General features: G+C 47.9%; 2 protein-coding genes across 3 annotated transcripts; one reads left to right on the top strand and one right to left on the bottom strand.

Moving 5' to 3' along the window:
* The first annotated feature begins 945 nt into the window (after nucleotides 1–945).
* On the top strand, nucleotides 946–9,639 carry PMPCA (peptidase, mitochondrial processing subunit alpha). Its single transcript, XM_079961824.1, has 13 exons — nucleotides 946–1,067; nucleotides 2,925–3,127; nucleotides 3,493–3,572; nucleotides 4,002–4,084; nucleotides 4,679–4,773; nucleotides 5,313–5,413; nucleotides 6,343–6,606; nucleotides 6,757–6,849; nucleotides 6,947–7,065; nucleotides 7,274–7,364; nucleotides 7,709–7,771; nucleotides 7,994–8,138; nucleotides 9,122–9,639. The coding sequence occupies exons 1-13, from the start codon at nucleotides 1,021–1,023 to the stop codon at nucleotides 9,289–9,291; spliced, it is 1,554 nt and encodes a 517-aa protein (XP_079817950.1). The 5' UTR covers nucleotides 946–1,020; the 3' UTR covers nucleotides 9,292–9,639.
* A 2,616-nt stretch (nucleotides 9,640–12,255) lies between these two features.
* INPP5E (inositol polyphosphate-5-phosphatase E) lies at nucleotides 12,256–23,516 on the bottom strand. Of its 2 annotated transcripts, none has more exons than XM_079961573.1 (11): nucleotides 23,329–23,516; nucleotides 21,033–21,929; nucleotides 19,843–19,966; nucleotides 19,029–19,126; nucleotides 17,692–17,816; nucleotides 16,229–16,348; nucleotides 15,470–15,577; nucleotides 14,569–14,727; nucleotides 14,348–14,463; nucleotides 14,002–14,138; nucleotides 12,256–13,321 (listed from the first exon to the last, which is right to left on the bottom strand). In XM_079961573.1, exons 2-11 carry the CDS (start codon nucleotides 21,767–21,769, stop codon nucleotides 13,189–13,191), a joined length of 1,857 nt encoding a protein of 618 aa, XP_079817699.1. In that variant the 5' UTR covers nucleotides 21,770–21,929; nucleotides 23,329–23,516; the 3' UTR covers nucleotides 12,256–13,188. The 2 variants fall into 2 exon arrangements, with proteins under 2 accessions (XP_079817699.1, XP_079817698.1); XM_079961572.1 differs by having other exon boundaries at nucleotides 14,569–14,730; nucleotides 23,329–23,515.
* Between the last annotated feature and the right edge of the window lie 554 nt (nucleotides 23,517–24,070).

The following is a 24,070-nucleotide window of genomic DNA, read 5'->3' as shown; positions in this document are numbered from 1 at the left end:
CCAGGTGGATAGAACACACACTCCTGGTCCTTTCTATCAGGCCCTGAGTGTGTGGCTCTGAGTGTGGCATAGCCAAGGAGGCGTAGTTGCCCCGTAAACAAAGTAAATAAATAAAAATGTTTAACTAACTGACCAATTGTGTTGCACATAACTCGGTTCTGCGCCCCCATAAATAAATCCTGGCCACGCCCATGTGGGTCTCTCTCAACTTTGCAATGCAAACTTATGCCATGGACCTGTGCCCTAAGGCTCTTACGGATCTAGCCATGTCCGTGCAAGCAATGAGCAACTGGCTTCTTAGTGCAATCAGAACCCATTGTGTCCTTATTCATGGTTCAGTGGCAGAGCACCTGCGCTGCCTTGCAGAAGGCGTTCCAGTTCAATTCCCAGCGGCATCTCTACAGGTAGGGCGGAAGAGACACCTGCCCAAAATCTTTGGATAGCTACTGCTGCCCCTGGCACACGCCGGCGCGTGTGATTTCCTCCCCGCATATGGAGCCTGGAAACTTATTGCCCCTCAGTGAAGGGCACTCCTCAACAGCAAACTACAATTCCCAGAACTCTTGTGGTGGGAGGGGATATAGGAGGCCAATACGCTTCGCGTCCAGGAGAGAGGCGGGCCTTTGGGCGCCACCGCAAAGCGAGAGCGGAGGAGTTCTACGCCACGCAAGCCATAGAGGCTGTAGGGGATCGAAAAGCAAGGCTCTGAAGCACAGTGCCCCCTCAGCGTGCACAAAAAAACCGTAGGGCGGAGGAGGCACGAAGAATCTGCCCGTCAAACCTCTTAGGGCTAGGGGTCCATTGAGATTTGGAAGTGTTAAGCGGGAACCTTATTCTCCTTTCCTCTTTACTCTCGCCCTCCTATCTTCTCTCTCCCTCTTGCAGCAGCTGACTTAAGCTCCGCCCCGTAAAGGCGGCCGCCGGCCAATCCACGCTGCCCTCCTCAACTGGCCAATCCGCGCTCACCTCGCGTGCCTCGTGACTGGCACCTCTCCGCCCTCGCCGTAAAGGGAAGCAAAAATGGCGGCCAAGGTGGTCGGTCGGGGCGCCTGGGGCTCCGCGCGGAGGTGAGGCTGGAGCGGACCCGGCGAGGGTGGGGGGCGTTATTTGGGGGCGAAACGTTAGCAGTGAGCCCCACCTCCCTCAGCTTGTCACTCAGTGGGGGCGATGGGGAGACGCTTCCTGCCCACGAGATTCTCCCTTCCTGAGAGAGAGAGCGCGCGCGCCAAGAGGCGGCCCCTTTCCCTGAGGGAGAGAAACCGTTTTTGTGGAACTCGCGGGGAGGGCAGGAGCTCCCGGTGGGTGCAGCACAGACCTCCCTCCACGCTGTATTAACTCAATATAACGGCAAGCATCGTTTATGCACCGCTTTCCCCTTGGTGAGCTCAAGGCAGTGGCTGCGTCCCCCAGCACCCCCATTCCACCCCTGCCACTTCCAATTTTATCCCCTGTGATGTAGGTCATGCTAAGTGGTTTGAACAAGATCTTCTAGCAGGAACCAGGAAGGTTGTGGCTTATAGCTGTCAACCGTCCCTTATTTGGCGGGAAATTCCCTTATCCCAGCGCCGTGTCCCACTGCTGTCCCTTATTGATGATGTCCCTTAAATTTCCTGAGTTTCATGCTCGCCCGGCTCGATAGGGAAGCAGTGGCTCGGGGTCCTCCGCGGTGAGAGAGCGCGCGTGCTGGCGCCGTCATCCTGGCGCAAGGAGTTCCATTGGCCCTTCCCCGCCCGAGGGGGGGGAGGGAGAGAGACTCTTGCCCATGCCGCCCATGAGCCTGGAGGTGGCAGCAGTGGTAGCAGCTGAGGAGGCGGCCTGAGGGAAGAGGAAGAGGAGGGGATGGGGAGGGAGGCAGAAGGGTGGCGCTTCAGCGGCCGCCGCAGCGCCGCAACTACCTCATGCTAGATTGACAGCATCTGTCAATCCTACCAATGTATGTAACTCTTTACAATAGCAAAATCCCTTATTTGGGCTGCTGATCCCTTATTTTCGAAGCTGCTGGTCCCTTATTTTCAAATCTGTAAGTTGACAGCTATGTTGTGGCTGCATCAGAGGCACCAACTTGAATAAAATATTGGGGGGCCCAGGTAAGCCCCACCCCACATAATTGATCACAAGATGCAGTGCACACCATTCGAATGGCAATGTACATCAACTTGGGGAAGTTGGTGCCCTCTAATATTTTATTTTTTGGGGGGATGAAGGGACCTCACTCCCTAGTATTTGGCTCCTATGGACTGCATTGATATCTTCATGTAAGTCTGGTGTGTGTGTATATATATGTGTGTGTTTATATGTGTGTGTGTATATATATATATATACACACACACACACACAGTGGTGCCTCGCAAGACGAAAAGAATCCGTTCCGCGATTCTCTTCGTCTAGCGGTTTTTTCGTCTTGCGAAGCAAGCCCATTGACGGCTTAGCGGATTAGCACTATTAGCGGCTTATCGGCTTAGCGGATAAGCGGCTTAGCGGCTTAGAAAAGGGGGGGAAGGGGGAAAACCCCGCAGGAACTCGCAAGACATTTTCGTCTTGCGAAGCAAGCCCATAGGAAATTCGTTTTGCGAAGCACCTCCAAAATGGAAAACCCTTTCGTCTAGCGGGTTTTCCGTCTTGCGAGGCATTCGTCTTGCGGGGCACCACTGTATATATAATAATAATAATTACTGTTAATTTATTTTGTTTGTATCCCGCCGTTCTTACAAACGAAGCACGTGTCATATATAAACCTGCGGTATATAAAAGTAAAGCAATTAAAATCCAACTAAGTCTGCTGAAACCCATTGAAACGAATAGCTCTACATTACACCATGTTCATTATTTTTCAATGGGTCTGAGTAGATCTAGCAAACGAATGCAACCTATAGTTGCTGAAACTATTTCTAAATCAATGTAAATTCTTATTTTTTCTTCTGTAGGTTTGGCCTAGTTGCCTACCGGAAATACAGCAGTGGGGGCAGCTATCCCAACATCCCTCTGACAGCTCCTCTGCCTGGAGTGCCAAAGCCCGTCTTTGCCACTGTTGATGGCCAAGAGGGCTTTGAAACCAAAGTGACCACCCTGGAGAACGGGATGCAGGTGGCTTCCCAGAACAAATTTGGACAATTCTGTACAGTTGGGAGTAAGTTGATTTCAGTTGCAGCTATGCAGGTTTCCTGGTACCAGATTTATCTGCTTGGGTATATTATGTGACACATTTTGTGTGGTCCAGGATGGGAAAAGCAGACTATTCTCTGCTTTCTTCCCACCAGCAAACCCATCCTGGTTTTCCAATCTAAAGGGATGGGAATAATTTTGCTTTGGCAAAGAGCCTTATGTTTTGGGGTGGGGGTCATATTTGTGAAGAGGCTTTTGAGCCTTTCCTCCTGACATGCCTCCTGACTGGGTTCCCAATCCCAAGCGCAGGAAGATCTGAGCGTCCACACTACTTTTGGAGGGTAAACAAACTGATTCTCTTTTCTTCTCTCTCTTCTGCCCTTTTTTCAGTCCTTATAAATTCAGGCTCAAGATATGAAGCAAAACATACTGGTGGCATTTCACACTTTCTTGAAAAGCTTGCTTTTTCTGTAAGTAAAGTGATGAGTGATAGTCATATGTACTTGAACTTACTCTTTGCAATTATGGGTGACCAACATCCATTGAAGTCAGTGGACCCAATCAGACTATGACTAATGTTAGGTATCACACTGAACATATTATTGTAAACTGTCTTGCGGTCTCTTGATGAAGAGCGGTATATAAATTTAATAAGTGATATAACAGCAGCAGCAGCAATTATCGTAATAACCTGTGATCCTTACTACTGTTATTTGGTAGCATGTATGTGCCCTATAATTCCCCTCACCTTTTTCATATCCAGCCTCCTCCCCATGTCCTGTTAATCCTATAAGTCTCTGAGAGAATCCCCCCCTCTCTTAGGCTACAGCCATGGTCACCCATGGCTAGAACATTGTTTATGCTGACATCCTTCCTTGCTTTTTCTGTTGTGCTTTCAGTCTACAGCTCAGTTTGGCAGTAAGGATGAAATCCTCCTCACTTTGGAGAAGCATGGCGGCATCTGTGATTGTCAGGCGTCAAGGTATGTCAATCTAAGCATCCTCTGCTGAAGACAAAATGATCAGGAAACAAATGGGCATCTGTTGAATTTGTATTTTATTCATTCTTTTAAAAAGCTAAATAATATATGGACCTTTAAAATAGGCCTTTTACTGTTGGACCTACTTTCACGCCAGGCTCTTATGTTAATCCTTTTTAGGGTTCAGATTAGAGCCTGTGTTGTGTTGTGGTTAGAGTATCACCTGGGAGACCAGGGTTCAAATCCCCACTTAACCATGAAGCTCACTGGGTGACTGTGGGACAGTCGCTGCCTCTCTCAACCTAACCTGGATTAAACAAGGAAGGAACAACGTGGGTCACTTTGTGCTCCTTGGAGAAAAGTTGGGATAGAAATGCAGTAAATAAATAACAAAACTGTTCTGACTTGTAGTAGCTTTCCAGGGTTTCTTAAGTCTGGTGCACATTTCTTCACATGCAGTTAAGACTGCTTTTTCATATAGTTTAAGAAAGGGCCTCAGCAGAATCACAGCAATGTAGGAGGTGTCTCAGGGCCATGACTTCACAGAGGCTGAATGTCCTAAACTGCTCATCAACCCAAATTCACCCACCTTTGCAGGGACACCACCATGTACGCCGTTTCAGCCGATGCCAAAGGCCTGGATACTGTTGTCAGTCTGCTGTCTGATGTGGTGCTACAGCCCAGATTATCAGGTGAGGCAGTACAAATCTTGAGACTGTAGCGAGAGAGAGGACTGAAACCCTGGCTTGGGGAGCCCCTATTTCCACAGATAAAGACATAACAGGGGCTATGGTTGCTGCAGCAGATAGCATGAATATGGGGATTCAGGGCAGGAAAAGAGTAGCATGGGGGCATAAATGCATGTCCTCTGAAATTTATTTGTTGGCAACTCAGAGGCTTGGCTCTGTTTTGAGGACCATATTGCGGTTCAGGCAGGACTTTCCTTCCACATGAGAATGGCATGTGAATGTGCCGTCGTAAATGCAGCTTCAGTAAATGTGCTGTTGTACACTGACCAAAAGGTCAAGGAGTGACATTCTTGGCCTTGCTTTGAGTTTGGTTCTGTGAGCTGCATTCAAGGACTCTCTTGTGCTCAGATCCTGCTTGCAGCTTTCCCATGGAGGCACCTCATTGGCCACTGTGAGAACCAGATGCTTGACTATATGGGCCACAGGTCTGACCCTGCATGGCTCTTCGTATGTTCTTAGGATCCTTTTTTCTCTTGGAACAGATGAGGAAATTGAGATGACACGCATGGCAGTCCGCTTTGAGTTGGAGGACCTGAACATGAGGCCTGATCCAGAGCCACTGCTTACAGAGATGATTCATGCAGTAGGTCCTGTTTGAATCTGTTCCAGGAACATGTTTTTGAGATTGAAATTGAGCGCTCTGTGTGTGATGCTTGAGAATCCCTCAGCTGCACAGCTTAGGAAAAAGAGCAGTAGCTAAGAGACCGCTTATCTCTTGAACTGACTATGAGGGTGCTCTTTGGAACGACACTGTCAGTGGGCCAAATAGGGGCATTACCAGAACAGCTGCCCAGTGCTGGTTCTGAGAGCCTTCCCAGACTGTGTACCTGTTCTAGGATAGGCTACCTCCCTAATTCCTGGACACAAGAACAGCTCACTTAGAAGATCTCCATCTTGTTGTGATTAAGCCACTGGTTTTGTTGCTGGTGCTCTATGTTCACAAGAGTTGAATTTCTGCTGAAGGCAAAAACTTTTATTGTCTTGCCTGATAAACATATTTAGGCCAGTGGTAAAAAGGTAAAGGTAAAGGTACCCCTGCCCGTACGGGCCAGTCTTGACAGACTCTGGGGTTGTGCGCCCATCTCACTTAAGAGGCCAGGGGCCAGCGCTGTCCGGAGACACTTCCGGGTCACGTGGCCAGCGTGACATCGCTGCTCTGGCGAGCCAGAGCCGCACACGGAAACGCCGTTTACCTTCCCGCTGGTAAGCGGTCCCTATTTATCTACTTGCACCCGGAGGTGCTTTCGAACTGCTAGGTTGGCAGGCGCTGGGACCGAGCAGCGGGAGCGCACCCCGCCGCAGGGATTCGAACCGCCGACCTTTCGATCGGCAAGCCCTAGGCGCTGAGGCTTTAACCCACAGCGCCACCTGCGTCCCAGGCCAGTGGTAATCTCTTGTTAATTAGACTCTTGGGACTCATCTCTTATAAGGCAAGGGAATGCAAATGAATTTGTGGATCACTTCCCCCTCCCCCCAAAAAAGAGCCTCTCCATCCGTTTTTTCTCCCAATAGGCAGCTTTCAGTGAAAACACGGTAGGATTGAACAGATTCTGCCCGGCTGAAAACATAGACAAAATTGACAGGAAGGTTCTCCATTCATACATGCGGAATTACTACACACCCAATAGGATGGTATTGGCTGGCGTTGGGATCGAGCACGACCAGCTGGTGGACTGCGCCCGGAAGTATTTCCTTGGAGCTGAGCCTGTGTGGGGGAGCAGTACGGCTGCAGCAGTGGACAGGTCTGTCGCCCAGTACACAGGAGGGATCCTCAAGGTAAGCCAGAGAAAATCCACTCCTGCTAGCCAGTGGATGCTTAAAGAAGTGCTTCCAGGTGGAATTGGTGGTGCAAGCTTCGTATTGGAAGAAGCCACAGACTGCGGTGAGCATCTGTTTTCTTTTTCTGATTATTTTCTCCCTCTGCAGCTGGAGAAAGACATGTCAGATGTGAGTTTGGGGCCCACCCCTATCCCAGAGTTGACCCACATCATGATTGGGCTGGAAACCTGTTCATTTCTGGTAAGGGCCTCCCCACCCCCTGAAGCCTCTGCTTGCACTCGACATCCTTTACGCCAAACTCTCAGCCACCCACTGCCTTTGCTCCCCCACATTCTAGGAGGAAGACTTTATCCCCTTTGCCGTCCTGAACATGATGATGGGAGGAGGTGGGTCTTTTTCTGCTGGAGGGCCAGGCAAAGGCATGTTCACCCGGCTGTACCTCAACGTGCTCAACCGGTGAGTCTCTTCTGCTCAAGGGGCAATGTGACAGATCCCCTCACAAGACCTCCTTGTCTGAGATCCCAGACTTGTGCTTCTGCATTGGGGATGAATTGCACATTTGTACACTGGAGGTATTGAGCAGAGTGGAAGAGCAAGATGAGGGTGGAGGAGCCAGCAAGAATTGTTGCCTGTGGGAGTTCACCTTAGCTTTTCCGCTTTCCAGGCATCACTGGATGTACAATGCCACAGCCTACCACCACAGCTATGAAGACACAGGCCTCCTGTGCATCCATGCCAGTGCAGACCCCAGACAGGTGGGTGGCTTTCCTGGACTGATTTCACATCACAGACCACTTGGTGTCCAGTCTTGGGCATCTCCTCTGGCCACCTCATGAGCTGATCAGTGGTAACTGCAGTGTGGGGATGCATTTACAACCACAGCTAAAAGCTTTCCAGGCTGGCATGCAAGCAGCCCTGGAATCCCACTGCTCTCAGTGGGGCAAGATTGGGTGATACTCTTCATCTTTTGGGGGTTCCAGGAAGAACTCATTGGTGATCAGCATTTTATACAGTTGCCTTCCTTCCATTCTTCCTGTCCCCACTTGACAGCCACCTTCATTGCTGCTTTTCATCTACTTACTTCATTATTTGTTTCCAGGTTCGAGAAATGGTGGAAATAATCACCCGGGAATTCATTTTAATGGCAGGAGCAGTTGGAGAGGTTAGCTGTTCCCCATATTCCTAGAATTTACCTGCTGTTCTTAAACAGAGCAGCAGCAGCAAATTCCCATCTGGGTACCTGGGAGGAACTCCTGGGGAGGTTTGTGCTGCTCATGACTTTCTGGTGCCTTTGGTCACTGACCCTGCTCCCTCCTTCCCCATGGAGCACATGAAACAAAAGCCTGAAACATAGGTTGCGTTTGTCCTCGGTCTCTTCTTCCAGGTTGAACTTGAGCGAGCAAAGACTCAATTGCAATCCATGCTGATGATGAACCTGGAGTCTCGGCCGGTTATTTTTGAGGATGTCGGAAGGCAGGTGTTGGCAACTGGCATGAGGAAGCTGCCCCATGAGCTCTGTGTCTTGATTGGTAAGTAAACTTGACTGGCTTTTCTAGGGTCTCTTCTTTTTCTGGGCCTCATAGCTCAGAGCACCTGCTTGGCATGCAGAACATATCAGGTTCAGTCCCCAGCAGCATCTCCAGGTTGGGCTGGGAATGCCCTCTGCTTGAAACCCTGGAGAGCTGCTGCCAGTCAGTGTAGACAATATGCAGCTAGAGGGCAGCTTCTCATGTTCTTCTGAGGGAGAATATATTTTTGTAACCATCAGTTTTATTTTGGGCTCTTACCAAGACCAGCTTCATTGTGCCCACATCACTTTGACACTCCTGGGCACACACACAAAGCTCTGGCTCCTAATGCAGTTTTAGATCCCTCTCATTTCTCTAGCCACTTCTTCCTTTCTCTGGGCCACATGACTGCTGTTTGCTGGCCCCTTGATTTCCATTGCTCCTATTGCACCTCCTTCCTGGCTTAGATTTCCCTTTTTGTGCTAGTCATCCCAAACTCATCTCCTGCTAATAGTGGGGTGAGGAGCCTCCAGCTCTGAGGCTGAATGCATCCCTCTGGGCCTCACGATCCAGCCTTCATGACTTTCCAGAGGGTGTGCTCTGCACCATGTCGGGTGCCTTTGCCTGCTTGGAACGTGTCCTTTAGCTGTGCTGATGTTTCTTGCTTTGGCTGGGTGGAGGCTAGAGAGATGTATGGGTGAAAAGATACCTTTGGCTTTTACACAACTGGAATGTTGCCTCCCATCTTAACAGAATAACATTCGCATCTGTTGCTCTATCCCTACTCAGTGCCTTTGGAAGGTGCGACCCTTGGGCTGGAAGCATTTGCCTGTTGTTCTTACAGTTCACCATTACAGTCCAATAGCCAATACCTACATGTACTCAGCACCAAATTTTAAAAACTAAATTTGCATAAGCAGAAACAGCGGCAATGTGGCTTTGCTTTGTATAGGTTCTGAATGTCCCTTGAAGCCATGCCTGATAGTTTTGTTCCCCTTCTTTAGGCAAAGTGAATGCTAGCGACATCAAGAGGGTGGTGACAAAGATGCTGAGGAACAAGCCGGCTGTAGCCTGCCTGGGGGACTTGACTGAGCTGCCCAGTTATGAACACATCCAGGCAGCCCTTTCCAGCAAGGATGGGCGGCTTCCAAGGATGTATCGGCTCTTCCGTTAACAAGCCCTCTTGGATCCACTTGTCGAGATTTGTGGTTTCCCTGCCAAAGCAGCTCCCGTGTGTGTGAGCCCAGGAGAGGAAGCTTTGTGAAGGTTCTCCTGGCACCTTCGTAACTTTGAAAAGAGCACTCTGGGCCTGTCAACTCAAGCACCTTTGTCTCTGGAAACAGCTTCTTAAGTTTCCTAAACGAACTGCAAAACATGCACCACTGAAAAGACAGTGGAAAGAGCTTCCCACAAAACTACAGCCTGCTGATTTGATTTTATATGTGTTGCAAGCCACCCAAGAGTGGCTGGGGCAACCCAGCCAGATGGGCAGGGTTTAGACAATAAAATTATTATTATTATTATTATTCTCAAAGTTTCTGTTTGTGTTGATTTTTTGTCCTAAATCAGGTGCCTGCAGCCCAGCGACAAATACCTGTTCCACTCCATGGTAGTAAAGAACACAAATAAATTAATATAACAGGTCACGTGTTGTGATTACATACTGATTTTTGCTTGGCCACAGGAATATACTGATATAAAAATTAGAGACCCAAGGTGTATATTTTTGATTGTAACGTTTCAATATTTCACTATTAATTGCTTTTAACCTCTTAGCTAGATTGCACAAAGGGAAAGGTTTGATTTCTGTGTGAGGTTCCCTATCTAACAAGGTGGCACAAATGGCCTTCCAGGATGTTGTTCTATCATGAGTTAGTTCTGGACTGTAAAACCAGCTATCCTTGAAGCTTCTTGGGAGAAAGTAGAAGGGAAGTGAGATACGAGGAAGGCATGTCAATAGCCCAAAGACCTGGTTGCCAGAGTAGCAGTGATAGAAGCATGACATTTGAGACCAATGGCCTGGCCACATTTGGGCCACTCCAAGGTGATTGCAAGGGTGAAGATACTGATATGGAGCCATGCATGGTTTTTGTTGTGTTTTTTTTTTTTACTTCTCATGACCCATAACCTTTCCTGATGTACGCAGAAGGATGTTTATGTTTTAAAAATGTTTAGATATTTTGTGGCTCTTTGTGTGCTGCCAAAAAGCCCTTGTTCTGATGCTCCTCATGGCAGACTTCTTAACTGGGAGTTGCAATAGCTACAATCAATGCTGCGTCCCTCCTGGACTTGAATTAATTTCCTTGGTTCTATGTTTTATTTAAGAGGTGGTCCCTCAGCTGGGTAACAAACAGAGTGGTGTAGAAGTACATTCTTACTACAGTACTTGTGTAGAAGTATATGCCACTGTCAGAGCTGCCTCTAGGTCCCAGCTCACAGAGGACCAACGCTAGGCTGTCGTAATGTACAAAAGTCTTTATTGAAGTTCAATTTCCATTTCAAAGCCGCAGCGCGCAGCCCTACGTCTTAAACCCTAGATCGGCGAAGTCCCGTCTGAATCTCCTCCCCTCTGACACCAGTTTAAGATCCTAGCCCTGCTCCACCTTTTCCGCTGCTCTCTTCTCCTCTGGGTCCTCCTGCCCGCTGGGGCATTCCCCTTTCTGGACTCCTCTGACGCTGAGTCGCTTAGCTCCTCCCCCTGCCTCTGGCGGGCTTTAGGACCCGGTTCCCAATCCTCATTCTCTGCTGTCCCACGCTCCTGTACATTTGAACTTGCCTCTCGCGCCAACCCAGTGACCTTCCTCCTGACCGTTACACTACTTCTGTCACTGCTTCCCTCTTCCGGGATACTGGCCGGATCTGACCTCCCCTCCGTTGTCTGACTCTCCGATGGAGGCGTGGTCAGCCCTGACTCCTCTCCTCTCCCTGCTGGGGGAGACGCTACTCCCGATACCTGTGACTCTTCCCCCCCACTATGCTCTGGTGGGGAAGCTGGTCCTGATTTCCAACTGCTGCTCTGGGAGTCCCCGCTGGCCCCTTGCTTCTGGGGTGTCCCCCTTGGAACCCCCCTTGCCCTGGCCACCGGCGCCCCCTTCTGTGAATCTTCCGATTCGCTGGAGAGGCTCATGGAATCCCTCGGTCCACTGTCCTCTTCTCCTACGCTCCCCTCGGATTCTTCCCCTTCGCTCTCCATCTCCTCTCTTCCCTGTGCCTCTGCTCCTGAGCCCCTGACAGCCACTATTATGGTCTTTCACTTAGGCAGGAAGAGTAAAGTGCTTAACAGTGACTGGAAGCCTCAGGCGAATATTTGGGCTATCTGAAGAATGGGATTCTTTTCCTCTCCTACTGCCCACTTACCCATGGCCAGCCTTTTCCTCTGCCTCTATAGAGTTACAACAGCTTAGCCAGTGGTAGCTTCAAGTATGCTTGCAATGCCCCATCATGAATAAAAGAGCCTTGCTGGATCAAGCCAATGGATTATCTAGTCCAGCATCCAATTCTCACAGTGGTCAAGCAGATGCCCCGATGGGAACCCTACAAACAGGACCTGAGTACAACAACATTCTCCCCTCCTGTGGTTTCTGGAAAACGGTTTTCAGAGGCAGGAAGTGACTGAAAACGGAGGCAGTACACTGCCATCATGGCTGATAGTGACTGGTAGATCCACAGAGGCACATCAGGACTCTTAATTTTTAAAAGACATTCAAATTGGTGGCCCCTGCCACATGGAAGCCAAGTTTTAACTTCTGTGAAAGAGGGGCAACTCAAACCAGTCACTAGCAGAATGATGTCCCCCTATCCCAAATCCATTTGTGCACAACAGTGATGAACAGGGGAGATTCCTGCATCTTGGGGCATTTATAGGTGTGAAATTTGCCATGAGGCACAAAATTCAACCTATTAAAGACACAAGCTCCTACTCTAACATGGAATCATATTAATTTCCTTTTGCATTATTTACTCTGAGCAGAGTTTAACATATCACAACATTTAGGGGTGGGGTCCTGCCTTTTCTAAATGACTGAAAGCTTATCCTAACCTGATGGAATGCCTTCTGTTTGCTTTGTGAGGATGTTTGATGGTGAATCAACAATGCAAACTGCAGCTGAAGAAGAAGGGAAGCTTGACACATTTGAAATAAGTTTTTAGAAATCCAGCTCTTGGTTTATTAAATTATGGACACAAATGCAGTCCAGAGCAGTAACAAGCAACCAAATGGTGGAAGGGTAAACCCAAAACTCCAACATGCCTGTGGCCCTGCTTTGCACCTGTTTACAAGTCAAAATTTGGTCTTGCCACAAAGAACACTGATTTTTGTAGCCAGCTGGGAAGAGACAAGCAACAAAGGTTCTTGGTTCAATGAAACCAGAAAGCCTTCTATATCTTAATACTACTAATCTATGTCCAGGTCTGGGAATGAGGGAAGATATCCGAGGCCCTTCCCAGGAGTTGCAACATGCCATCAGCACTCTCCCTGGCACTTCCTACTTCAAAAATAAATGTGCCTGTTCCAAATGGGAACTTTGCTCTTTCTGGAATTGAGAAAACCATGTGTTTTGGGGGGCAAATGAAGCTAGCAGCATGCTGAAATGTTTCTGCATATTCAGCTTCTTGGTGGCAGGGAACAAATGGAGTAAAAATACAAATGCAGAATGTTCCCAGAGCTGGTCCCCAGAGGCACCTGATGAAAACCAAGATGTGAGCACATGGTCTTAAAACACAAAAAGGATGCCCATGACCCTTTTTCAGGCAACAAGTTTCCCAAAACGGCATCAATGAGACAAGGGAGCATCTCAGTCTAGGAAAGTCTCCCCCCAGCTCCACTGGACAAGTTTGTTGCCTTCTTGTGATCAAGTGTCTACAAAGAGCCAGTCACTGTCAACCTCAAGAGCATTCCTTCCATGTTTCCAGGCACAGCAGCAACAAGGCAGTTTCAAAGACCTGATGGCAGGAGGCCCCAAGCGACAGATGCTGGCGCTCTTTCCTGCACAGGCCCTTTCACTGCGGGGAGCAGTCAGAAGCTCCTCTTGTGCCCAGCTCAGAAAAGCCCTCTTTGGATGGCCCTTTGAGGTCAGGAAACAGAACAGACGGCACTGGCTTTTTGGTCCTTGAGTGCTTGCTTCCTCTGAAGTTCCCTGGTGATACGTCGCCTGATGCCAATCAAGTAGAGTTCTCGATCAAACAGGCCAGCAGCCAGTGGGATGCTGGAAAGAGACAAGGCAGCATTTAGGTGGGAAGTGACACGCAGGTGGAGGAAGCTGCATCTTCACAAGCCATAAAAGCAGGACTCCTGGCATCTCCAACACTTGTTGAACTCTTAACTCCCAGCAACCCCAGTAGCCAGCATCGTCAAGGCTCAAGGAAGATGCTGGTGCTGATGGTGGGGAGTATTATTCAGCAACATCCAGAGGGCCTCTGTTTCCCCATCCTTGCTGTCAAGGGATATCCATGCCAGGTGTGGGGAACGTCCAGATGCTGCTGGACTATGACTTCCACCAGCCCCAGTGGCTGAGTAGGATGAGAGGAGTTGAGAGTATAATAATAATAATAATGATGATGATGATGATGATGATGATGATGATTAGTATTACTTATATCCCACCCATCCAACTGGGTTGCCCCAGCCACTCTGGTTAATCATGCTACTGTCAAAATCAAGACTTTTTACTGAATTAGACCACACATCCCTCTCTGGGGACTAGTCTGCAAGACCTGTGCTGCCTGCCCATGACGCAATTCCTGTGCCAATGTGGTTCCCTACAGCAGGGGAACAAGTGCTACCAGTCTGCTCTCTCTTGGAGGCTGCTTAGTACCTACCCCTCACCTCCAGCCCTCCATCAGATTCATGCCAAAGGCCACCACGACGCAAAGTGTCAATACTAACTTGTCTCTTCCAGGCCTGACTTTGACACGAAATAACCCATATACAGGCCGGTGGTCTGACGTTTTGATCCCAAGGCAGGAAGAGTATTTGACAGCTTGAATATCATCCTTGTGACGGCTTCGGTAGATCACACGATCCTGAGAAGTCCAAGGGGCAAAGAGGGGAAAGGTGAGTTAATCGCTACAGCAGAGAAACAGCCAGCTCTCTTCCAAGGGCACTTTCCTTTTCACAAGCATAAAAGACACTCAGTGGTAAGTTCTGTACTTCTTTCCCACCAAGGCACAATATCATTCTTCCTGAAGTTTCCAGGTGAGATGCTGTCTGCTGCTCATGTAGATGTTCTTACCGTGTATGATGGTGTCCTCTGCTTGGAGGTAGTATCGTAGGAGTCCTGCCCAACATCAAACTTGTAGGAAGGGCGGAAAAGAATGGGAGCCTCTTGGAACCCCTTGAAAATTGATCCTGTGGGAGGGAAGGACGCAAAGAGTCAACTTTCCCCATGGCTTCATCAGGGCTGAATCAAGCTTTAGTTTTGGGATGGAAACATGGCTGTGATATTCTCCTTACCACTGGCCATTTCCTTAATCAACTGGTCATGCTGTAGCAACTTAGACATGTCCGCTTCCAGCCCTTGGCTAAGGATCTGCTCCACCACCTCCCGATCCTCGTTCAGGCGGAAATTGAAGTCCCCGAACCAAAATACATTGTCAAAGTGGGTTGTGACGTCTGCTGCAGAGCCAAATGAAAGGGAGCTGGGATTAGGTGAGGAATCTTACCATGACCCTATTTCAGCTGAAGATTCAAGATGCAGAAGTTCAGCAACCAAATTGTGAGATGCAGGAGTTTGATGAGATTGTCACAAGCCTTGACCTTCAAGAAGCACGTAAATAAACTGCTAAGTACTGCCACTGTTAACATTCTAAATTAAGGGGGATGCCTCCACAGCAGCTTAGCTCTGGAGCTCCCTTCTTCAAGGGCTTTATGGTGGCCTAAATACATTCTCTTATTTTTACTGGGCCAAAGGAAAAGAAACTATAAGTGATGAGGTTTTCAATCTCTCTAAAGATTGTGGACTTCCTCCTCCTTCCTTGCAAGGAGGGCAGCAGATTAGAAGTTTCAGCCTCTAGTTAGTGGAAAGCCATTGCCTGTAATTGGCAGTTCCTCTACGTCACACTAAACTGTGGTTTACCATGACATGCATGAGCAGGAGGAACTCCAGCAAATTTCAGGCTCTGCCTTGCAGCTGGAAGGAGGAGCTCAAAAACATTCACTTTGGCTTGTGTTAACTGTGTTTACCAATAACCACATGAGGGCTAGACCACTGATTTGGAGAGGAAAATCAGCTTATTTTTTAGAACCAAGTTTTCCATGGTGGTTTACATTTACTGGGAAGGAGCAGCTCATTACAAAATTGCAAGTATTTCACACAACAAAAAAGGGCCTTTCTTCCAGACATCAAGCTACTCACAAGGGCTGGAGCGATAGGGGTTGGTATCTGGAATGTTTTTTGGAAGTGTAAGAGCCTGGATGGTTTTGTTGTAGTCCAGGACCCTCTCGTACACTTTGCCATCTCCAGCTGAAAAAGAAAAGACAGTCTGCTTAATGCAAGGCCTCTTGAAAACAGGAGACAGGGGACAGAGTTCATGGGTAGCTTGCTCTGGCAATTAATTATCAAGAGATTCCTATATGGAGAAGAGGCGATGGATTCTGTTTTGAAACCCAGCTGTACTGCACAGGTCCAGGGCAGGATGGGGTGTGGTCCACAAGGCTGAGTCAAGGCAGCCCAATTTAGCAATCAGCACCATCAAGCAGGTTAAGCAAGATTTTCCTCACAACAGACTGTCAAAGGATCCAGAAATGCCACACATACAAATACAGACATCCAGCAACAGAAAAATGGGAAAAGGACAAAGACTGGGGAGAGGGACAAAGCCCAGAAATGCCAACAGAGGATAGTACATTAGAAGCTCTATGTAATCTATGACTTGGATGAAAACATCTGGTCAATTGCCTTTCCTCTGCTTCCGTCTCTCTCTCACAGACACACAGTCCCATATTCCACAAATACCCAGCCTGATCTGCATGGTTCATTTTAGAGCCTGCTCTTGAAATGAGATGTTGGTGACAAGTCCCATTCAAACCATTGATCCTGGAAAGAAGGGGCAGCAGTGTTCCTTGCCCCATCTGCTGCTTATATATGGGGATGGGGGCCTGGGGAGATACTCACATGTGAAGTGGGAGGTAATGAAGAGGAAGGAAGTGCCGAAGAAGGTGAAGCAAACTCCGAGGGCCCCCTTGGTCTTGATCTGAGACACAATGCGAGTTGTCACGGTGGCATATTCCACCTCTGGAACGAAGGAGGGAGAGAATGCCTGTCACAGGTGATGCACCCAACTCGTGGCCAACCCTGACCTCTGGCATAAACCAAGATCACAGGCCAGTGGTGGTGGTTAAACAAGGGACTTTCCTTCCAAGAAAAGTTGAAGCTTCTGCTTATATTGGTGCAGATTTCATCACATTGAAGAAAAACAGTAACAACCAACCCCTGGGTTTGAGTCATTTTAATTCTGTTGGATATTGCAGTTTTATGGGCATTTTTAAAATTAGATTGATTATAAATGGCTAGCTTCTCTCTCTCCTATCTCCCAGTCCCTACTTCGGAATGGTTTTCTAGGATTTGGGATATAGCAGTAATGTAAAATATAAATTAATTTATTGTAACCATGCATGGGGAAATATTCTGTATGAATTATTGAAAAAAAGAGCAATTTTAATTTTGGTTTGGAATTAGAAGTTTGGAGAAGACATTAAGACCCTGTTTATTATTTTTGTTACTTTAAAAAGAGTAATATATTATGTGCACATTTTTTTCTCTTTTTGTCCTATTCTGTGAAACATAGTAAGAATGTGAAAATATTATGTAAGGTTTATTTTAATTTGCTGGAAGCTGCCTTGACCCCTAAAGGATAAATAAATAAAAACTGTCCCTAAATAAATTTAAATCCAGCTTGATTAGATTTAATACTTATACCTTGCTTTTCTATCCAAGTAATAATCAAAGCAGCTTAACTAATAAACTGAAACTGATATGGGGACAAATAGAAGAAAACACCTTCACCCCGGTATGGCTCCCCTTTATCACATACACAGCCCAACAAGACGACAAGAATCCACCAATAGCATACAAATCAATATGGTTAATTTGATGCAAAAACACCCACCCACCCCACTCACACATGAAAACAAAGTTCACCATGGCCAATCACAAACAAACAACCACACCCTAGGCCAACCCCAGCCTCTCTCACCACCAAAGGAACACAAGCGAATAGTAACGAGAACCCACAAAAGTGACGCTGACACAAAACCCCACACATACACTAAGTAGAAGCATTGCCACCCACCCCACCCCCCTCACCCATTCCCCTCTTCACCTCTTTCCCCCTTTTCTTCCTAATATAACACTCATGTCTCATCAAATGAAACTGATCTGTAGAAAATGTAACTTGAAAAAAGAGACATTGCACATACTTTTGTAAACCAAGAAACCTTTAATTAAAAATATGTTTAAATTAAAAAAATGCAAAGCAACAAAAATACTAAAACTACATATTCAAGATCAACGATAAGAAATTCAATGCATAAATGACTTAAACTTTTTTCAAAGACCACCCAATTGGTAAGCCCCACCTGAGCAGAACCAGATGAGGTCCCTCCGCAGGAAAACTGACATGTAGAGTACACCGTGAGATGCCGCATAGAGCATGACGTAATGGGGGCCCAGCGTCTCCTGCAAGCGGATCTCCCACTCACGCCTGGCAGGGGGAAGCAGAGGAAAGGAAACCTGTTGCGCGAGCTTCTCCTCACCCAGCCTTGAACTCCACCAGACATGTTTCAAAAAGGCTTGCTAGTGACAAGTGTCAGGCTCATTTACATGACATGGGGTGTCTGACACTGTTCTAAAAAGTGCAGGGAATCCTCAGCAGTGCCCCCAGATTTAGGTTGTACCCAGCTAAGTCCTACTCAGAGCAGACCCACTGAAATAAATGAACGTAAGTTAGTGTCATGGACTGGCTGGATGCAGAGGAGCTGGGGAACCCCTTAGGGAACCCCTAAGGGAGGAAGGCTCAGAGCCAGAGGATTTGTGCTGAGACTATGATGCGTGGTCAGAGGGAGAAGGAGCAGGCTGGAAGGAGGTGTCAGCAGTAGGAGAGGTGGCAGGGTTTAGTGAGCAGGAACAGGCTGTGGCAGAGGGCAGTTCAGACTGAGGCTGAAGCAGATGCTAAAGAGGAAAGGGATCAAGAGGCTGCTGAAGAATACAGGGAATCTCCGCCTACTGCTGCGACCAGCTCCCCTCACCCAGTCTCTGAGAATGCACAGAGAAATGAAAAGAGCAGTGATTAGTTGTGTGCAGACGCGGTTTGCGACTGCATGGGGAAAACACTGGAGAGAAGAAGTCTTAGAGAGGGGTGGGAAGGCAGGAAACTTTAGTCTTTGCAACTGCTTCACTGGGGCAAGACCTCCTAGGAAAAGTTGCTGAGACCACTAGGCCTGAGCTCTGTGGCTGGTTTCCTTGAATAAAGATTTAACTTCACTGGCCTCGGATGATTTGTTGTTTTTGTTACTGACCTACACTTGACTCAAGCCCTGACAGTTAGCCATGTCCATCAGCTTAAATGCATCTACTCTGAGTAGGACTAGTACTGGATGCAACCCCAGACTTCCTAATCCTTGCAAGGAACTCTCCGCTCCACCCACAACAGAGGCGAGGCAAAGGCCTCCTGCCTCCCAGGAGCCCTGGGGCCCTTATTTCAGACACTGACAATGATCCGAACTGAAGAAACAGGGTACACTTGCATCAGGCAGCAGGAGGTCTGTACTGGCTATACTCTACAAGGGGAGAATTGCCCTGCATGAGGTCATGTGGCAGTGCTCAGCTACAGACTTTGACCCCTTGTAGGCAAACCACCCTCTGTGCAGTGGGTGGGGGTTACGAGGCCAAAGCCAGCTTCTCTTGGTTTCCATACCTATCTGGGCAGCCTTCTTGGATCCCTATTACATACATGTCCTGGGCAAAGTCAGGGCCTGGCGGCAGCAGGAAATCATCCAACACCTCAGGAAGTTCCTGCAAGACAAGGAAGACTTTTCCAAACTCTAGGTGAGTACTTAAGTGGGAGGGTGATAGGGAAGGAGAAGGAATGGACTCTCAAGGATACAAGCGCCAACATGTTTAGGGGATGTAACCAGCAAGCTGACTACTAATCAATCCCATGCAGGTTCATTAAACCAATAGAGTTCTTTAGGTTTACAGACACACATCATGCACTCCAGGTGTGCTTCCAATAAAGTTTCCATAAAGGTATAAAACAAGTTCAAAACAGGACTCATAAAGTGGCATCACTAGGGAACGTCTACACTTCTTAAGTGGCACATGTAAAATGTCACAAGGGATGTGAGCAGGAATGATCTACTCTGCCATCTTGCTTGTTGTATGTGGGCAAAACTGTTATTGTGGCCAGATTTGCAGGATGTGCATGACAAGAGGGAGGAAGAGGCTTCCCAGACAATTTTGGACACAACTATGCATAGAAACATAAGAAGCCGCTTGATACTGAGTCAGTCCATCTAACTCAGTATTGTCTACAATGACTGGCAGTAGTGGCTCTGCAGGCTGAAGATGCCTCTGGAGATGGAACCTGGGACTTTATGCATGCAAAGCAGGTACTCTGCCATTGAGCTATGATGGCCCTTTCCAAATAAGTATTCTTGACTTGGCCAGGCTCCCTGGATCAAAGGCCAATCACCAGGCAAAGCCCCCAGCCAGCCTTTTTCTTCCCTCACCTTTTGGCCCTGCATATTCCAGGTGGCAACAAAGATGCCAATGTTCCGGTCAGGAAAATACCGGTTCAGTTCATCTGCTCCCAGCAGTGCACCAGTCGCCAAAAGGCTGCCTTCCAAATAACTTCTGTAGGGAAAGAGAATGCATTGTTATTTCTTAAAAAAAAAAATATTATAAATTTGCTTCATTTGAGGCTGAAGTGAAAACTGCCCAGTGATGCAACAGAACTAATGTCCTGCCTGGGTGGGGTTTCTTTACAGGTGGAGGTGTGCTTGCCACATCCTGCACTCTTGGTGCTTGAAAGATGGGTCTGGAAACAGAACAACAGCTGATGAGGCCACTGTGATAGTGAAGGAATACACTCCTAAAACCCAACACATAACCTGTTCACTGCATTTAAGACCAAACTCCTCCAAGAGAGTCCCATTGAGAATATGCAGCAGTAAATCAAACTGTAAGATGTAACTCAAGCATGTGTCACTATGGCCAGATCTGCACCCTCAAGGTGCTGGCTGGCATGTCAGTCTAAGTGGAGCTGGGGCATTGCTGGCCAAGGCTATCACCTAGACAACTGTAATGCTACAATCCACTATCCCAGATTGCCTTCCTCATTCTTTCTTCCTTGGGAAATGAAAAACAAAACAAAAACAGAGTTTGGGAAACATCCTATGAGAGTCAGGGAAGGCAGGCAGGTGGGGAATTACCTAGTTGAAAGGTAGTGCCCTTCTATTATGTATTGGTGTAACAAAATATAGCAGGATGCTGAATCATAAACACCACTGGGAATCCTGTAAAATATATTATGTACTTCTATTTATTTGCTCCCCCCCTTCATTCCTTTCTTCAAACAAGTTGTGCTTCTTAGTGCTATTTATTTCTTTTTGTGTGTATTTATATTCATAAGCTATGGGAAATAAAAAGATGAAAGCAAATGAACTAAAAGTTTAAATCAAATATATTTTGAAAATCTAAGGGGCCCTTTCAGGAAAGAGATGAGAATGGGTTATCAGATTCCTGCCAACTCCTGTTCCTAAGTCTTTCCCTGGGACGACCTCAGGGATTTTTTATTCCAACAGAAAATTCCGTCCCCACCTCACTGAACACTCAGTGAGAATTAGCATAAGTGTACCTGTGGAGGAATGCTCCTCATGACTCCCCCTCTTGACCTCCCCCCACGCTACAAGGACCCTACCTGTTCCGCACATCCCTGACGCGGATGGGGGTCAAGAGACTGAAAGTGGACTTCATGGAGGTGGTGGAGCAGTTGTCACAAACCATCCCGCGGCTGTGGAGCCTGGTGTCACTCCAGCTGCTGCCTGCCCTTGGAAAGGCACTCTGGGAGCAAAGCCTGTAATCCGCCCAATCTGGGTCGATCCTATTAGTTGTCCTCAGAGAAGGGAAGGAGCCATCAAGCTCCAGAGGGGGTGGAGGATGGGTGGGCATCACTCTAGACAGCTTCCCATGCAAGTTGCCATGCCTGGTGGGGGGCGCCTCCGAAGCTTGCTGCAAGCCACAAAGGGATTCCTGGTCACAGTGCGAATTGCTTGTGGAGGCTGCCATCTGTCCCAGAGGATTCTCCCCTTGGAGGGATCCATTGGAGGAGCTCATCTCGGAGGGATCCACCAAGCTGTCTCGGCTCATCCTGAAGAGCCTCCTCCTCCGCCAGATCAGTTCATCGAGAGAAGAAGTTCGCTCAAGTCTTGGGGGCTTGCGGGGAGGCTTTGGGGTGAATGACCTGAGCTCCGTGTGGGCCTGGAACCCTTCTAGATGGCTTTCCAAAGCGTTGTTGAAAAAGGAAGCCTGGATTTCTTGCTGGTGCTTGGAGAGGAAATCCACGTTGTCACCCGCCTCCTGTCTGGCAGCCCGAGCAGCCTCCTTGGGTGGTATGTTTTGTGGTACTTTGTCCTCAGGGTTCGGTGTGTGCTCCATTGTCCCCTAGGAAAATCCATTGGATATCCCATCTATGCGGAAGTCAAGGCAACAGCCTGAGGCATATTTTCCTGAGTGGGAAAAGAACCCCAATCAGGACACCAGTGTCAGGAACGGAAGGCCCGTTGCCTGAACATGAAGATGCATTGCTGGGATCCACCTAGGAATAAAATAACAACAACAACAACAATTTATTTTGTATTATTATTATTATTTTAAAAAAAGATTAGCCAAGATCTCCAGGCATTATTAAAGGCTTCCCATCTAAAGCTCCCAACCTCCACATAGGATCTCTGCTTTCTAGAATAACTGTTTTTTATTAGTTTTTATAGGAGTGCTTTTGGTGTTTTATGTTGTTATTGTGTTGGACTGTGAATATGACATTCTGGGCTCCCTTTGGGCAGGACAAAGATGTAACAAGCAAATAATTTAAATATATTATTGATTAGCCAGATCACTCCCATTTGACAGGTGGCCAGCTGAGTGACTCACAAGTCAGGAACCTGGGATGAGGGTGCATCAATTGATTCAGGGGTGCTTTATTTCCACAGCCTGCAACTGTGTGGGAACACCGTCATGAGCAGTGACAGTGTTTGTGTACACAGAATCTGCCTGGCAATAGCTGTTCAAGTCTAAAGCTCCGGAAAGGTGCTGCCACTCTAAGGCTCAGTCACACCCCTCCGTTTCCCAGAGAAGCTGCAAGCACCCATAGCTACAAGCAAACAGTTTGACTCAGCCAACACACCTTTTTCCATAGCAGGTTTCTCAGGGATTGCTTGAATCAAGAAATATGAGGTTGGCAGTCAATGTGGCTCAGTGTTTGGGAAGAAGACAGGACTGGATTCAAGACCTGCTTCTTCTACAGCCGCTCTTGCTTAGCCTCTTTAGCCCTGTCTATAAAATGGGAATAGCAGCTGCCTCTGTAGGCTCAAGCACGCTAAGCAGCAGTGGCTGATGGCTCTATCCCAAGGCCTTTGTCAAGGTAGTGATCCAGAGCTCAAAAGGAGGGATGCCAGCAGAACAAGGGCCTGTTTTGAAACTGTAAAAACTTTAGCATACACTGTGAGTTTCAATGGGATGTTTAAGCAGCTACCCAGCTATGTTATACTAGAGAATAGAGCAGACCCACTAGAGGTTAATGGAACTAAGTTAGTCGTGTCCACTATTCTGCAGTGTGTGTTTATACATTTATATTGACCTAAAAAATAAAATGCTGCTGTGATACAGTATTTCATACAACCACACACACCAATGCATGTAAGCACGAAATGGAACTCTACCAAAGTTTTCGCTGGATCCCTTTTAGAATTGCGGTTTGTCACCAAGATAATATATATGTCATTGTGATTAACCAACAAAAAATATCATTTGTATTAAAGCAGCCGATGAAGGAGCGATTCAAACCGTTTCCCTGCATATTATTCACAGTAATAATATGTAACACAGTAACATGCGTATACACACACAATGTGCGTTGAGACACCCTGTCCCGGGACAAGCCCCCACCCTCATCCACTTCCCTCCAGTCCCACCCCCCGCCTCCATCAGCACCCCCAAACCTGCAACTCTCTGAATGAGGCCAGGCCGCTTTCCTCCCCGGCCTCTCGTCGCCGCTGCCCTCCTCTGCCTCCTCCTGCGGGGCCTCCCTGCTGCTCCTCCCAGCCGCCTCACTCCGCGAGGGGAGCCAGAAGCTCGAGTCCTTCTCGGAACCGCCGCCTCAGAGATGGGCCTAGCGGCGGGGACTCCAATTCCCATCAGCCCCTGCGAGGGCGGCCAATGGCAGGGCATGACGGGAGTTGGAGTTCCGAAACACCTGTAGAGGTGTCCTGGAGGGGGTGTCTTCCCCACCACGGACCACGACGACGTGGGCTTTTAATACTTTAAAATAAATGGATACTGCCTTTCTATCTTTGAAACAACAGCAACATTAGTAGTAATACTTTATATAGTATGGCACCACTTTTAGCGGTTTTTCAACCTGTGGGTACCCAGATGTTGTTGAACTACAACTCCCATCACCCCTAGCTAGCAAGGCCAGAGCTCAGGGGTGATGGGAGTTGTAGTCCAACAACATCTGGGGACCCACAGGTTAGGACCGCTAAAAGTATCCGTGGTACATTGTGTGAGGGTTCCCTACGTTAGTCCCATACTGTAGCCGTGGGCTGAAAGACTTTAAAAGCAGGAGCACCTCTGTGGCCCTCCTGGGATTACTGGACTCAAATTCCCATCAGCCCCTGAGAACACATCCAATGGCCAGGCATGATGGGAGTTGTAGTCCAATAACACCTGAAGGACCACAGC

Source organism: Podarcis cretensis (genome assembly GCF_951804945.1).
Source record: "Podarcis cretensis genome assembly, chromosome: Z".
NCBI lineage: Eukaryota > Metazoa > Chordata > Lepidosauria > Squamata > Lacertidae > Podarcis > Podarcis cretensis.
This window is presented reverse-complemented; position numbering and strand designations above follow the sequence as displayed.